We start from the raw sequence: 16,636 nt of genomic DNA, 5'->3' as shown, positions 1-16,636 counted from the left end.
TGTGGTATGTGTGTGTGATGTGTGTGTGTGGTATGTGGTGTGTGTGTGGTGTGTGGTGTGTGTGTGGTGTGTGGTATGTCGTGTGTGTGTGTGGTGTGTGTGTGTATGATTTCATTTATTTGTCCTCAAGGAATTTTACTGAAGAGCAGATTTATTTCCACTTAATATCAATTCTCAGTTCTCTTTAAAAAATGTAATTTCTCGAATGTGTTCAGATACATGCAAGACACTTTTTTTGATGGAAACAGGCGGGTTTGCCTGTTAGTGGAGGAGACAAGCACGGTAGTAACCTGCTCTTTCTCGCTTTCTCATTTAGGGAAGACCGTTGTCCTACAAGACCTTCTTAATATGGGTTTTGATTAGCATCTATCAAGGTAAGGAAAGCAAGACCACCTGTTGTCTCGTGCTAAGGGTCAGCTTTTCTGTTGTCCATAGAACATGAAGAGAAGAAGCTGGAACCCTGAAATTTGGTTAAGGAGCGGGACAGTGCGCCCCAAGGGAGGCCCTGCTCGGCGTGTTCTAAGGACTGGAACATTCAGCACGGTGATAGATCTGTGAGGTGGTGCCATCTGCCTCATGAGATAAAGTCCAAGAAGAAGATAAGGGAGGGGCGCCTGGGTGGCTCAGTCAGTTAAGCGGCTGCCTTCGGCTCAGGTCATGATCCCAGGGTCCTGGGATCGAGCCCCGCATCGGGCTCCCTGCCCTCTCCCACTCCCCCCTGCTTGTGTTCCCTCTCTCACTGTGTCTCTGTCAAATAAATAAATAAAATCTTAAAAAAAAAAAAAAAGGGATACTACTCAAAACCTGACAAGGTCCTTAAGCCATTGTAACAGAAAGTGTTAGCTTTCTGGAATGTTCTAATACTTTTTCGGAGGTCAAGTTCTAGTTTTTGAAAGATGTATTTACCTCAGTGGCCTCCAGGGAGGGTCCCTCAGATTGCAGAGACTTTGTAAGATGACTTACAAGTATAGGAGAAGAAAATATCAAAGCCCTTGTTGGTGTTTATTTCCATTTTGAGGTATGTTTTATAATGTGCACATAATTGTGTAGTGGTCCTGATATCTGTCTATGTCTGCCCAGGTACCAACATACAATTTACAGATATACATTGTATGTTGGGAGGTCTTACTGATGGGACATCCAACCAAAAGGTGTAAAAACCATTGAAATTGTTGGCAGGAGGTTAAATTGTCATTAAAAAATAGAGGGTTTTTTTTTTTTTTAAGAACTCTATCAGAGTATAATGTATGCATAGATTTTTGCAGCTACCTTTTATGTATAGAAGTTCATAGATAATGAACAGGGAAGCTCCATGTCCCCTCTCCATCTTTAACCCTGTCACAGTAGGCAGTGGCTTGAGGAGGTTTGGGGTTTAGCATCTAGTAATATTCTTCTGCTGCTTGTGGTTGTGATCTACGCAAGCACCATCACCATCTCTTTGGTTCTGCTGTGCTAGAAAAACACGTATCCTCACCCTGTACCCTTCTCCACTTTCCTTTCTTGCCTTGTTCTAGGAGCCTGACGCTAAGTGTCTCTGGGTTACCTCTGTCATTTTGTGTGTGTGTGTGGGGGGGTGGTGGCTAAAAAAACACATGACCTAAGATTCACCATCTTAACTCTTTTTAAGGGCACAGTTCACTAGTGTTCAGGGTATTCACAGTGGTGAATTACATTGTACATTTATAGCGTTACATTGTCATAAGAATAGATCTCCAGAACTTTTTCATCTTGGGAAGCTGAAACTCTGTCCCCATTCCCCCTTCCCTTTCAATTCCACCAACGTGACTAATTTAGATACCTCCTAGAAGTAGAATATCCACAGTATTTGCCTTTTTGTGACTGCTTACCTCTGTCATTTAAATAATAGATTTAAGCTTAAATTTCTCTTTCTTATTCCATCCACTCCAGATAGTTACTCTCTCCTGCCTCTCTTCTGTTTTTCTTCTTTCCATCTATCTCCCTCCTTCTCTTTCCTTCCTCTTTCTCCCTCCCTTTCTCCTCTTCCCTGCAATTATAGACTCCTTATTATATAAGGTCCAAAGGGAAGATGGGAAACCAGAATGGGACACCTCTTTAAAATCTCCATAAAGCAGCACTCGTCAGCCTCATTTAGCAAGTGTCATCTTTCATGTCTAAACGGAAAATAAACAAAAAGGAGCCCCCGCCTGTGAGCAGCCCCGGGAGCCCCGGGCGGGGAGCATGGGGGGCGGCATCTGCGGGTGGGCAGGGCGGGGTGGGATGCCGGCTTCCTCTGCCTTTGCAGGGAGCACCATCATGTACGGGGCCCTGCTGCTGTTTGAGTCGGAGTTCGTGCACATCGTGGCGATCTCCTTCACGTCGCTGATCCTCACTGAGCTGCTGATGGTGGCCCTGACGATCCAGACGTGGCATTGGCTCATGACAGTGGCCGAGCTGCTCAGTCTGGCTTGCTACATCGCCTCCCTGGTGTTCCTACATGAATTCATCGGTAAGAGCCCCCCCGCGCCCCACCCTGAGGCTGCATCCTAGCAGTCGGGTCCGGGGGCCTCCCGGGACTCATCCTGAGCTCTTTGTCCAGCAGGCCTTGGCACTCAGCGGCCCCCATTTTGTTACTGGCCTCCCCTTGGGGCAAATGGCAATTGTGACTCAGCTTCCTGGAACAGAGGTTCTCGGGCGTGATGTCACTAGGGTTTCCTTTTAAAAGCACACTGTGTTAACTGGCTTAGAAGGGGATCCCATGTAATTCAGCAAAGACCGGGTGGGATTCTCGAGGGAGCTGGTCACTGTGCTGGACTCTGGGAGGCTGTGGAGAGGTCAGACGTCCAGGTCTTGCTCATGAATAAGTGCTAGCCCTGCAGGATTTGTCCTTATCAGGAGGTGGAGAAACTCTGCCTTTCCCTGAAAGCACCTCTGATTCCATCTCTTGTTGATCAGCAAACAGCAAAAAGGTAAGAGGAGCATCCTGTGAAAAGTGAAGTCCTCAAGGAGTTTCACACCTGTCCTGAGAGTCTGTCCGAATGGGTTTTGTGAGCGCCTGCTGTGCGTGCAGTGGCTTGGGGGTGTTGAGCTCTGCCCTCGGGAAGCTGCCACGGGGCCGGGTGGGCAGCCACGGGCGGGCTCCACGGCTGGGCACTCTGGGACTGTGGCCGGTGCCAGCCGCCCGCTCCCCATCCTGAGCTCCACTGCTGTGGAAACCCACGGCCATGCTCTGCTCTCGCAGAACCCTCTGGACTGCAGGCTTACTGTCCTGCAGCAGAAGGGGGCACCCGTGCTTAGCTGGAAGCCCCCCGGGGCTACCCGTTTCCCACTTGGCACCGCCCTCAGGCCCCGCTGACCGGGCTTTGGTGATCATCCCAGAGGCGAAGGGAGAATATTTCTGGTGTTGGAGTGCCTTTCTGCTCTCGGGCGGCAGGGTGTACAAAGAAAAACCCTGGCTGTCAGATTCCACATCAGAAACACCTGTAAGAATTGCTTGTGCCCCTCGTTTTCTTTCCCTGGTGTTGGAAACAGCATTTCAGTGACCGTCAGTGAATTCAGCTGCAGAAGCAGGTCAGAGAGAGGAGGGAGCTGGGAGAGTCCAGGCCCTGCGAGACTGAGCCGAAGAAAAGGGCCAGTGTCAGGAGGCCATGTGTCGGTGGCGGGAGACCGCTCCTCCCCATTCCCCCGGATCACTGTGCTTGCTATTCTGAGCTGCACACACCTTCTGGAACATTCTGCCTCCTCACTGCTGTCTTCCTGTTTGCTTGCAGATGTGTACTTCATCGCCACTTTGTCGTTCTTGTGGAAGGTCTCCGTTATCACTCTGGTCAGCTGTCTGCCCCTATACGTTCTCAAGTACCTGCGGAGAAGGTTCTCCCCGCCCAGCTACTCGAAGCTCACATCGTAGGCGTGCGCTGGCCCGGGGCGCGGTGGCCTCTGCGCTCTCCTCGCCGGCAGAGTTCAAGTTGCGTTGTTCTTAACCGCCACCTGTGGATCTTGCAGTAATCGCTAACACGTGCAGTTTTGACGTGAAAAGGCTCTGCATGGAGTCCTGACGCTGAATGATCGGGGAGGTTCCTGGAAAGGGCCCACGCGGGCCTGCTCAGGCCCCTGGCGGTTCGGCCCGGGGTGAATGTACATATGTTAAAGCTGGTGGCTCAGCTAACAGATTTATACATGGGTCACTGTGCAAGCTTCCTATGACTTGAATTTTGTTGTCATGTGATAAAAGTTTGTCTAATTGACGATTGTAGAGGGGTTTTTGTTTTAAACCATCCTAATGTGTGTGTACTCTTTACATCTTTCTCACTCTTAAAAACCAGTTGTTTCAGAGAAATGTAAAAGCTCTTGGTATAGGTTTGTGGAAAAAGACCGTGACTTTGGTAGAAAGTTATGGAGACGGTAATCTCAAGGTGGCAATGCAGAATATCCTGTCCGAGGTAGCGCTGATCACTGAGGCCGCACCGGCTTCCTAGAATGTCACAAAGCAAATGGGAGGAGAGAGCGTGAGAGAACAAGCCGTAAATCCAGTCTGGTCTCCTCCCTCGGACTCAGCATCTCCAGCGCTTGACTTAGCTTCACCTGCCACCTCATAAAAGAATTTCAAAAGTGTTATCCTGCTTTGTTCGGACCTGGTAACAATTATCAAGCCTGTGGCCAGCTGAGGACACCCTCAGATGTTTTCCGCAGAGTTGTTGTAGCAGGAAACGTGCCACTGAACAGCTCCCAAACGTGTCGACAGAGTGATAAGAGACTCAACTAATTCTTTAGACAGCGCTGCACGTGTGGCCGGGCCCCTCCGAGTCCGAGTGCAAGGTCAGGGATGGGGGCTCTCGGCTTCCACACAAGTCTGTTCCCCTTCAGGAGGCCGAATGACAAAGGCAGAGGCGTCTCACATGTTGCCGCGCATCGTTCGGCGGTGGCCGCCTCGGTGGGAGGAGGCCCGGGCTCCGTCGTGCTGCCTACAGCTTTCAAGGGGAACTTGCTGGAAGGCAGGTGGTGGCAGAGATCCCTTCCCCACAGGGACAGAGTACACGCATGTGTGTTTCTCATAAAGCTGTGGCTTCTCACTTCAGAGGAGGAAGGCGGTGTGCAAGGCCTGCACGGGGCGGGGCAGGGCATTCATTCTTGGGTTTTCAAGTCGCTCGGCGCTGCAGCCGCGGAGCATGGCACCAGGGTTCGGCTGGTAGACCTTCCAGAGCTGACCGTGCTCGAGATCGTGGACTTGGATTAATTCCTTCCGCCCTCCTGCCTGTGTGTGCTTCAGGGCTCCGAGCCCGGCCTGGTGGCGGCGTCCACTACCCTCCGGGCAGCCGGTTCTGGGGGAGTTGGGGGCGGGAGGAACAGGCGATGGTCCCCTTGCCTGGGGAGCCCTCTTGATATGCTCGTGTGTTTATGTTGCCCGTTTAAAACGTCGTAAAATGGCCGTAGTTTCGGGCCCTGGGAAGCTGGCTGTAGACGTGGCTTCGGTTAAGATTGTGCATTTCTGCGGTCACGTTTGCCTTCCCGTGCCGCCCGTTCCTGCCACGCAGAAAAGACCTACAGAGAATATAGGTTGCAGTGAATGAATGGTTATTTAGGAATAGGGCCTTGGTCCCAAATTCTCAGGAAGATCAAACACGTCTGACGTCTTCCTGAGTGACGTTACGGAGTTTCATAGGTAGGGGAGGGGAGCGTGGGGCTCAGAGTTTCACACTTCTGACCTGTGTTTTTGGAAGTCCGATTATAAGTGTCACGTCGTTCCGTTCTGAGTTTGCAGACCCTGAAACTGGCCTTCTTCACAGACAGGTGATGGCTCCTGAGGTGGGGTTGTAGAACCATTGCTAGGAAATTTTAGACGTTCCCAGCAGATAGAGGGAGATAGTCTGTCTGGTTTCTTCCCTCCAGTCCCAAGTTTGATCCAGGTGTGTGAGCTGACTTTTGAAGTCAACACCTGAGATACTGCTTGCCATCTCCAAGGAAGGAAGCTTCTCAGAGAGGCTGAAGAAGTCCCCCTGCCCCCCGGAAGTTGAAGGATGCTTGTCTATACCGTTGCAAACCTTTTTGTCTTGTCTCGGCCACACTCTGGTAGGCAGTCAAGGGCCAGAGGGACCGAAACCCAAGTGGAGCCCAGACCACCATGCCGTGGAGCGGCCCCATTAGTGGGCAGCCCGCTCACACCCCCTGCCGGGGAGGCCTCGAATGTCCAGGAACACGCGTGCTTCTCAAAGTTGGAGCCCCAAAGGGCAGGAGCCTCACCTGCACACGTCAGACTCATCCCAGCAGAGAGAAGTGGGGTGCACACACGGGTTATCTTAGTTATGGGGGAAGACAAACACCCGAGCTGCTTTATAGGCAACTCCTGAGTTCATAAACCGTAAGCATAAGGATTCTGTTGACCATTTCCTTGGTTTACCAATCTGGAAAGAATTTAGGAAGCACCACTGACCCCTTCCCCTCTTTTTGGACCTCAGTGGGACCTAAGTCTCTGACAGCTGATTTAATTCGAGGCTGGAGGCCCCACGGCATGCAATCAGTGCTGTTCAAACATTTCTCCTTAAAGTAAAAATTACAACCCCCCCCCCCGACACCACTACCCATTTCTGTCACAGCTCATATGTTTTATGATGATTTTTATTCGATCTTTCGGTGATGGTTGTGTGTGCGTGAGGACAATGGGATCTGTTTGTGGTTTCTCCTTTTTCCCTTCTTCCTCTAAGAAAATGACCAGATGGAGCTTCTCCGGCTTCAGTAATTTCTGGCTCCTGACGGTGTTGGCCCTGGTTTGGTGCCTGGCGAGCACAGGTGTGAGTCGCCCGCGTTGACGGGGGCTGCTCGGGGCGGCGGACTCCCGACACGGAGCCACAGAGGCCATCCCCGGGAGCGTCCTGACACCGGAGCAGACCACCTGTTCGCAGCCGCTGGGAGCGGGGAGACCAAGAGCCGGGGTGTCTCCCACTGTTGCGGTTATTCTCTCCAGGTCTCGGGCCCGCTTCCCTTAGTAAGAGAAGCCCTTCCGTGTCGCAGTAATCTTGAATACCAGTGTCTGCTGACCCTTCCCTTAGTGTGTTCTCTGCTGAAAGTTTAGGTTACACTGACAACTTTTGAATGTATTTTGAGTTTTGTGCTCATTGGAAATTGACACGATAATGCCTCTTCTTTCTCTGGACTTTTGCTTTTATACTTTGTTTTTACTGGGGTGGGGATGGGAACGCCCTCATGCCTTTATGGGGCAGCATTTTAAACCTTTGCCAAAATTTGCCATTGGGACCTACATGTGCTTCCACTCCATCCTATTGAAGGCAAACACCTGTCAGCTGTTTTATCTTTAATCTGTGTGTGTTTAAGTGTGGGTGTGTGTGTCTGTGAGTGTGTCACCTCCAATTTTTTGATGAGATACTTGGTTTGCATTTAAATCCCGTTATTCCCAGCTTTGTTTTCATTAAAAAGCATACAAGGAGCTTTGTAAATACAACCGATTTTATCTCTCCTCCCTTCCTTTAATGTAAAGCCTTTTGTCATGTATACTTACAGGGAAATATTTCCACTAATGATGTTCATTTCGTCTTGGAAAAGTATTATGTTTTTGAATGGAACGGAGAGGCACACCACGGCGTGAGCAGCGCCCCGAAGACCTTGACGGCACCTGCTCACACCCCAGCAGCTTTACCTGCAGATCCGTCCTGGTCACCCCATGGTCAGAGGTGCCATCCGTTCACATCACTGGGCAACGTCAGTGAATCCTGTGTTTGTTGGGGGGGGGCAGGTGGGGGGTGCACAAAAAAAGTTGTGGCTAATTTATGATTTTGTTGCAATGGGGCTAACTGTAAACTCTCCTAGGAGTCCACGGCTGCCCTGTTAGTAGGTCTGTACGGGTGATGGCCTTGCAGATACTCACCAGGACAGCATTTTGTCATTAGAGGGAAGCCTGGTACAGGATGCTTTAATTTAGCGGCGACTCCCAGATGATTTAAATTCTCGATCCTGTGATGATACACATGTGATCCTGCGTGTTTCTGAGCGGTTCTCCTTTCATGGTCTGCCAGCCTGGCCCGTCGCTGTTGCCCAATAAAGCTTATGTACTTTATGCCTTTGGGGGATCATTTTAATTTGTGCAGAAACATGAATTCTGGTGTCAAAATGAAGGCTGTTTTATGTGTAACTCATGGTACAAAAAGTGTGAATAGCTTTTTCTCCAGTTAAGAAAGAAAAAAAATCCCATCCTAAACCCATGCATTATTATTCTGTACTGTTGTCTATTCCAGACATGTCAGAATTTCAAAAGGTAATCGATATAAATAGGAAAAAACATAAGATTCATTTTTTATTTATACACACAGTCCTTGATCAGTTTAGATACTTTTTTTTTTTAATCAAAGGATAGATTTAGGAACACAGTCACCTAAGTTTTAGGCAGAGGAGGTTTGTAAGCTGTTGTGTAGGAAGCGGAGGACATGTTTTATTAATTTCACCCAGTGCCTCTGAGCCAGGTAGAGCCGGGAAGCACTTTTGGTTGTCACAATTGGGGCGGGCTGCTCAGGGAGCTAATGAGGGAGAGGCCAGCGATGCTGCAGGACGGCCTCCACAACATGGAATTACTCGACCTGGAATGTCCAACGTGCGGAGGTTGAGAACCCTCCTCCCCACCCCCCCTACAACCCGCACGTGTCCCATCTATCATTTGCAGGAGACTTTCTTCCTTCCAGAGGAGCGCAGCGATGGGAACGCCTGTGTCTCAGGGAACCAGCTACGTACACACCCAACTGGCCAAGTGTTTTAATTAGGAGCTGTTTGCGGTGTGGGCTGCTGGTTTCCTCCTCCTGGCTCTGCGCTGCAAGGGTCATCCTCAGTTTATCGATTAGAAAGGGAATTGTAAACTAGCCGCCTCTCAACCCCGTAGTGGCTCCTCTGGGCATATTGGAGGTGCGTGCTCTCAGCCCCTGTGACATGGGTTCCAGAGGGGTGGACAGACCCACGGTACTTTTCCAGAACAGGGTGCTATCAAGGTAGCCCTGCCTCGGCTGTGAAATTCCATGCGCGTGCAGACACTGCCCCCTTTGCGCCACTAGGGGGAGCTTGAGATCGAAAGACCTTTATGTTTCCTGTTTTCAACAACCAGGAAGGTCCCGGGGCCCAGCCGCTCTGTTCAAGACGCCGCTTTCATAGCTCAGAACTGATTTCATGGCCAACGGCTCTGTTAAAAACAGACATTTCTTTTTATGTTGTTGACCAGACTGTTTTGCTGGACTTCACTTAAAAAAACACACGCACAAAAAAACTAGGGTTGGGAGGGGGGTGTGTGTGGGGGAGATGAATATTTATTTGATCTTGGATATTTGTATTCTTGAATATTTGGCAACTGGGAGGCCTTGCCCTACTCCTTATTCGGGCTAATAAGGTTTTGAGACGAAATGTTCCAACACCCCAAGTACTTTAACTGTTTTTGTTGTGAAACTTTTTCAGGGTGACATGAAGCCCTGCGGTATTTGTGAGGAGATCTATAAATGATGGATTTGCTCACCTCAAAATAGAACTGTAGTCGCTCCAAACTTTCCAGAAGTCGAGCACAGTAACAGAATTCATTCAGGACTTGCTAATTTCCTACTTGAAATGGGTTACATAACAAGAACAGTCCCGCCTTCGTGCCTCTCAAAACTACCCATGTAGTGATGGTGAAATGTATCATTAAAAGCTAGAAATAGCTTTGCTAAACTCTGGGAAAAAGAGGTTTTTTTCCTGATAGCTCCCCCTTTCCTTCACCCAAACATTGCATAATGTTAAAAAAGTCAACTCTTTCCGTGGGATTTAATTTCATCCTCCATGTGGCTGTGGTCGGAGGGATAACTTCAGCACTCTGGGGGCTGGCAGATTTTTGGAGGATCACGCATCCCCGGATCAGTTTCCATCCAAAGCCTTAGCAGACAAACACGCCCGATCCTGGGGTTTCTCCCTTCCCCTCCTGCTCCCCCTTTGGTGGATGAGTTATCTATAACGTAGTGTCTTTTCAGAGAGCCTGCCTTCTTGTAGGAATGTCAAAGCCAAGCCACCCCTCAGCCTTCTGTGTTGAGGTTTGGACTTTGAAGTGCATTCCCGCTAAGATTTGGGGTAATTGAATCATATTGTGAGGTCACTAGCTCCTCAACCTCTACCCGACAGCCAGGCGGGCCCCATTTCTTAGAACTCAGCCTGCAGGTTCTGTTTGCTCACACTAAGAACTTGGTGTTCCAAGCCTCTGCGGTCCATTTTCAAGAGATTTAAGAGCAAAGCATTTTCTTTTCTTCTATTGGGTCCAGATAAGCCCAGAAATATTTTTAAATTTTCTTCAAGAAAGATTGCAGAATCCTGAAAGAGAAAGGGGGACAGGGGTTATATGGAATATGCTTTTTCATTCATTCATTCATCAAATATTTACTGAGCACCTACTATGTGTTGGGTACTGTTCTTTGGGCTGGAGGACAGTGGAGAACAAGATGGCAGTCCCGGCCTTAACAGTGATTATATCCTTATATGTGTGTGAGAGAGAAGACAGATATGGATTCTAGTGTCCTAAGACAAAACGGGGTGGGGGGTGGGCAGAGGGCATTGATCAGGTAGGAGTAAGACTGGAGAAAGTGATGGGGGTCAGAGAAGCAACCCTTTGGGGATGGGCCCACTGAAGCAGAAGCCTGAAGGATAAAGAGGAGGGAGTTGTGGCAAGGTCTGGGGGAAGCAGCATTCATGCAGTGGGGTGTGCAAAGGCCCTGGGGTTGGAAAGGCTGGGTATGTTGGAGGAGCAGAAAGGGGCACATGGCTGGCATGCTAAGACCAAGGGGGAACATGGAGGAGATGAGGGCTGGGACAGGAGTTAAGGCCTGCAGACCATGGCATTCAGACTAAGGCGCCCTGTCTGAGAACTGAGCAAGCATTATTCAAGTTTGCCTGCTACACTTGAACCGTGTCTGAGAGGCCCTGTTTCACTGCCGTCTGCGATGCCTCCCTGACCCATCCCTGCCTGTTCTCCTTTCCACCTCCGTGGTCTAGGAGGGCTCTGGGGAGACCCACCCCTCCCACTGGAATCAACCCACTCTCATTTCTTGCGTATTTCTTGTGATTTTATTGGCATAAACGACACTATTAAATAAAGGGGAGAAGAAGCCGGTCCTTGGATGAAATTCTTGCTTTTCCAGCAAATACTACCAAGGCTCTGTTCTGCTTGGGGTGCAGTTGGCGGCTGTTCATCCGAGAGTCCTGGAAAGCAGGCCACCTCAGAATTGGGAGGTGAGTCTGGGGGGAGGACAGGTAGAGAGAAATGAACTGGGTCACGTTCTTCGAAGTTGCCACATTTCCAGAATAGGCCCACTTGTGTCCGATGTCGAAGAGGAAGCCTGCGTGCTGCGTGCGGGAGCCCAGGCTGTGTTCAAATTCCTCCCAAAGAAAGAAGGAATAACGAGAACAGGCTGTGGAAAAGAATGTAGTTAGTGTCTTAAAGATGGGCAAATATTCATTCTCATTTGTCCTTTTATGTGAAACAGATTTTTTAAAAGGCAATTGGAGTAGCTAATGACATCCAGAGCCCTGTTGATTCCGTGGGGCGGGGGTTGAAATTGGCCCCAACGATTAATCAGACCCAAAGAAAGAGGTGAGTTGCTCGGGAATGCTTCAGAGACGGAGCCAATAATTAGAGTGTAAGATGCTACTCTCTATGCACATAACTTAGCATAATTTTCTCAGGCAGCTCATCACCACCAGAATTAGAGAAAAATCAGACCAGGAAGAATCTGCTCATTGGGCTGACTTGTGCAGACGTGGAGACTTTTGCTCCAAAATGGCTTCAGGCTTGAGGAAGACACCAAGAGAAAGCGCTGCCGTTCTTCTGGGCCCTAACTCAAGGGAGAATAGAAATGAATGCGATGCCGTTTTAGGGGAGGTGCGGGAATTTGGGGGCGGGCAGCCTAGGGACACATGCCATGGACCCAGCTGGAATGGAGACAGATTCGAATACCAATTTCCATACTAACTGAGCGACGGGGGGCCGATTGCCACAATTCTCTGAGCTGGGGGGCAGGGGAGGAGTAGCCTTACCTCCACTGGGGACCTCTGAGCAAAGGGCGGGCTGCGCATGGAGGGAGGCCTCCTCACTTCCAGACTCTTCAAACATGGAGGTCCCCCAACTGGAGAGAGTTTGCAGAGGATTTGGGATCTTGGGCAGAGGCAACATCTCCCCCTGAGTCTTTCCACTAACTTTGCTGACTCACAGGCACTCTGCCTTCGAATGCCCCCCCCCCCCCCCCCCCCCCCGGGTCCTGCTCTCCCAGCGGCGCTCTGTGTGGGACGTGAACCTGCCTGCATCATGCGGGGCTGTCCTGGGCCTCCCTAGGGACGCTCACAGCCCTTCGGGGTTGGGGTAGATGTGGCCAAGGGAGAAAGGGGACTTCCCAAGACTCCACTGACTCCGTGATCTGGGAGGCAGAATGAGAGCAAGTCACTGAATGGTCAATCATGTAACACTTTTTTTTTTTTTACACGAAAGCAAATTCATTACTGTAATAGAGAAGAAGGCAAATTTTGCTTGAGTTGTAAAAAAGAAACCACGAGGCCTGGGTGATGTGTTGCGGGGAAGGGTGGCTGGTGCCCGGGCAGGCGGTGCCTCTTCACTGGCTCTGCTCTTTACAGATCTAAGGGACAGCTGGTTTTATCCTTAGCCAGCCCAGGGCCAGGCCCATGGTTGGGGCTCAGTAAACGCCGAGGTTCTCGTTTTTTAATTTTTATTGTGGTAAAATACACATAACATGAAATTGACCATTGTAACCATTTTGGAATGTCTCATTCAGTGACATTGAGTCACTGAGTTTTAAGAGAAGGTTCTGGAAAATTCAGGAACCTGACTGAAATAAGTGGGCCTTGCCTTATCATGGTATTTTAGAGTTGCACAGTGCTTCCCCTACCTGCCCCTCAGGATCCCGGGAGGCAGGTGTTATCATCCCCATTTGGGAGGTGAGAAAAGCGTCACAGGGAGCCTGAGGTCGGGTCAGGCCCACACAGCAACACGAATGCTCATAGCAGCACTATTCACGATGGCAAAAAAAGTGGAAATGTCCAGCACGTGCTGAATACATAAACGAGAGGTGGCAGAGCCGTACAACGGAATACGGTTCCACCGTCAAAAGGAGTAAAGTCTGCTACATGCTGCAGGGCGGGTGGACCTTGAAAACATGATGCTCAGTGCGAGAAGCCAGGCCCTACAGGCCACGTACTGTATGTATGTATGTATGGCTCCATTTCTACGAGATGTCCGGAAGAGGCAAATCTATAGAGACGGAAGGCAGATCCATGGTTGCCTCGGGCTGGGGAAGCTAAGGGGGAATGAGGGGTGACTGCTAATGGGTAGTCGGTTTCTTTTTTGGGTGATGCAAATGTTCTGAAATTAGACACACGGTTGCACGCCTGAAAATACACTAAAACCCATTGAACAGTACACTTTATTATTTTTTAAAGATTTTATTTATTTGTCAGAGAGAGAGAGTGAGAGCACAAGCAGGGGGAGTGGCAGGCAGAGGGAGAGGGAGAAGCAGGCTCCCCACTGAGCCAAGAGCCTGATGCAGGACTCAATCCCAGGACCCTGGGATCATGACCTGAGCCGAAGGTAGACGCTTAACCTACTGAGCCACCCAGGCATCCTGAATAGTACACTTTAAATGGGTGAATTATATAGTATATAACTTATATCTCAACAACTCTGTTTTTAAAAAGCCCTGCCAATATTTTGCACCAGCACGCGCGAGGGGTCCCGCGTCTCCACACCTTTGTCAGCACTTGGCGTTGTCCATGGTTTTGCTTTAGCCATTCTAGCAGATGTGCGTCTTCAGGGTTTTCATTGTATGTTCCTAGCGGCTGATGACATTGAACGTCTTTGCATGTGCTTGGTTGCCACCCACATACCTTCTTTGGGGAAGCGTTCATGTCTTTTGCCCACTTTCTAAAAATTCCGTTTTCTTATTGTTGACTTCTGGGAGTTCTTTATAGATTCTAGATACAAAGATATTGTCAAATATGTGATTTGAACCCCCCCCCATCTGTAGCTCGGCATTTATGATTTCTAATTCTAGCCCCTCTGGTGGCTGCGTGGTGATATCTCACTGTGGTTCGAATTTGGCATCCCATCAATTCTCAGTTTGGCTCGCGGAGTCTTGGGTCAACAGCATCTCTGGCTACATGCATAGTGCTTTATATCGGGAATCTTTCTGAAGAGGGGGAGACTTGTTCTCTTTCGTACAAGCAAGGCTTTAAGAGATTCAGTAACTGGCTCAAGGTCACACAGCTCCTAGGTGACGGGTGGGGTCAGGATTGGAGCCCAGCCCTGTTGTCTTGGAGGCAGCCGCCTCTTTTGAGCTACAGTCCGCTTCAACCCTCAGCTTCAAGGCTCCTGGTAAAAGCAACCACTTCGCATCTGCCCAGCAAGCTGCATTCCTTCATGGCATGTTGCAAGAGGTTGAGAAATGCCAGCAAAGATGATGAACGAAAGCTCCATTGACTTGACTCTCTTCATCCCAAGGACCCGCCTTTCCTCCGTCCCTGACATGGCAGTTCCCAGGGCTTTGCCACATTCTCTAGCCACTGTCGTTGTGTCACAATGACTGTTCCCACCTTCTAATTATGAGCAGAGTCAGCCCCGGGAGGGGGCAGAGGCCTTGGGCCATGAGTCATGGCGGGGATGTCGTCACCCGGAGGGAGAGGGCCCCTGAACTGTCTGGCGGCCCCATTCGATATCCATGGCTTGTGTGTTTATCAAGTGCCTCCTGGGAGCCAGGCAGCTTCTAGACACCATGGAGGCGACATTCATGGCCCATGCTCACATGTCCCTTCTCAGAGAGCCCTTCGCTGACCGCCCCGTCTGATGTTACAGCCCTGTCACTCCCTAGCCCCTCACCCAGCTGCATTTGTCCTCAGCCACCTAGCACCACGAGAGCATTGTTTCCAGCCCTACCCACGGAAATGTATGCTCTGTGAGGACAGGGCTCGGACTTATATGCTGCTCTGGAAACCTCGAAACAGGTGGCACATCGTGGGTGTTCAATAAATGTGGGATGAACCAAGGAATTAAATGAATGAGGTAAGTGCATCTCACAGTGATAAATGCCATAATGAATTTAAATCAGGATGCCGTTAGGGAGACTGACCAGAGCGAGGTGTGTGTGGCTATTTTAGACTTGGTGGTCAGCCTGGGTGTCCTTGAATAAGTGGATATTTTTCTTTTTTCTTTTTTTTTATTATTATTTTTTTAAAGATTTTATTTATTTGACAGAGAGAGACACAGTAAGAGAAGGAACACAAGCAGGGGGAGTGGGAGAGGGAGAAGTAGGCCTCCCGCTGAGCAGGGAGACCGATGCGGGGCTCCATCCCAGGACCCTGGGATCATGACCTGAGCTGAAGGCAGACACTTAATGACTGAGCCACCCAGGCGCCCCTTTTTTTCTTTTTTAGATTTATTTATTTATTTATTTATTTATTTATTTATTTATTTATTTATTTATTTATTTATTTATTTGAGAGAGAGAGAGCACACAGAGGGAGAGGGAGAAGAAGACTCCCCACTGAGCAGGGAGCCCGATGTGGGACTCAATCCCAGGACCCTGGGATCATGACCTGAGCAGAAGGCAGACGCGTAAGCAACTGAGCCACCCCAGGCACCTGGATAGGTAGATTTTGAGCTTGAACCTGAAAGATGCAAGGAACAAGCATTCAGGGCAGAGGAAATAGCATGTGCAAATGCCCTGTGGCAGAAAGGATTCAATGTATTAAGGAACCAGAAAGAAGAGCAATGGCAGCTGGTGCTCATAAGTGGAGGGAAGTGAGTACTGTCTGCAGGAAGGCATTTGTTTACCACAACCCCCTCCCCCACCCGCCTGCCTGTCTCCATCATACCAGAGCTCACTGTCATCTGAGCTTTCCAAGTCAGTTTTGAGAGTGGACCCACTGTGTGTCATGTTGAGAGACTGTAGATCCTGGGCTCATGGATTCCCATAGCCAGAGAGGTCAGGGAAGTGGCTCATACCCCAGACCACACTGCCCCAAGTATGACTGATTTCTTTCTCCCAGTCCAGGGCTGTGGCTTTTAGTAGCTGGACCAATCCATGAGAAAGCTCTCCTAATTCTTGAGAGAACCCCCCCCCAGGGCTCAGGAAATGCCTCTCAAAATACCTCTCGAGAGCCATGTGGCTTCCAAATGGGGGTATGTATGCCATGTCAAAGTTACTTCCACTTAGGTTATCTCATTGAGTCCTCATTATAACCATGTGGGTGAAATGAAATTCAACTCCTCCAACAGATAGGGACAGCAAGAAACAACTTCAATGCCAGACCTGGCAACCCGTTAACCACGGAAAGCTGGGCAGATGTTGCACTCTGAGCCCGAGGGTTTACATCTGCGAAATGGGCATGGGTCTGTGTGTGTGAATGCCTTGTCTCTAACTGATAATACTTGTTGGAAGAAATAGACGTGGTGACGAGTGGGAAGTGCCTGGCATGGCGCATGGACATACAAAGCCATCCTGTATCAGTGACAGCTCTGGGCTTGCACACAGCTGAAGTCAGCCCTGGCGAAGTGAAGCAGGGAAGAGGGAGGGGGGGTTTATGGCCAGGATGAGGAGCGGCTGGCTGACTGGTACTTCAGCTTGGAACCGACAAGAACCAGGACGCGCTGGGGAGGTGGTCGCAGGAGCTA

The 16,636-nt window shown here is 49.8% G+C and overlaps 1 protein-coding gene across 2 annotated transcripts in view; it reads left to right on the top strand.

The window, feature by feature from the left end:
• Window positions 1–8,016, top strand: part of ATP9A (ATPase phospholipid transporting 9A (putative)) — a 132,380-nt gene extending 124,364 nt beyond the window's left edge. For both annotated transcript variants that reach the window (XM_044919103.1, XM_021685903.2), the window contains 3 exons: window positions 317–374; window positions 2,264–2,467; window positions 3,729–8,016. In XM_044919103.1, coding sequence (XP_044775038.1) covers window positions 317–374; window positions 2,264–2,467; window positions 3,729–3,865 — 399 coding nt within the window. In that variant the 3' untranslated portion in view covers window positions 3,866–8,016. The remainder of the gene's footprint in view (window positions 1–316; window positions 375–2,263; window positions 2,468–3,728) is intronic.
• Window positions 8,017–16,636: the final 8,620 nt, after the last annotated feature.

Source organism: Neomonachus schauinslandi, chromosome 10 (genome assembly GCF_002201575.2).
Source record: "Neomonachus schauinslandi chromosome 10, ASM220157v2, whole genome shotgun sequence".
Taxonomy (NCBI): Eukaryota; Metazoa; Chordata; class Mammalia; order Carnivora; family Phocidae; genus Neomonachus; species Neomonachus schauinslandi.
Note: the sequence above shows the minus strand (reverse complement) of the source record. Positions and strands in the feature narration are given on the sequence as shown.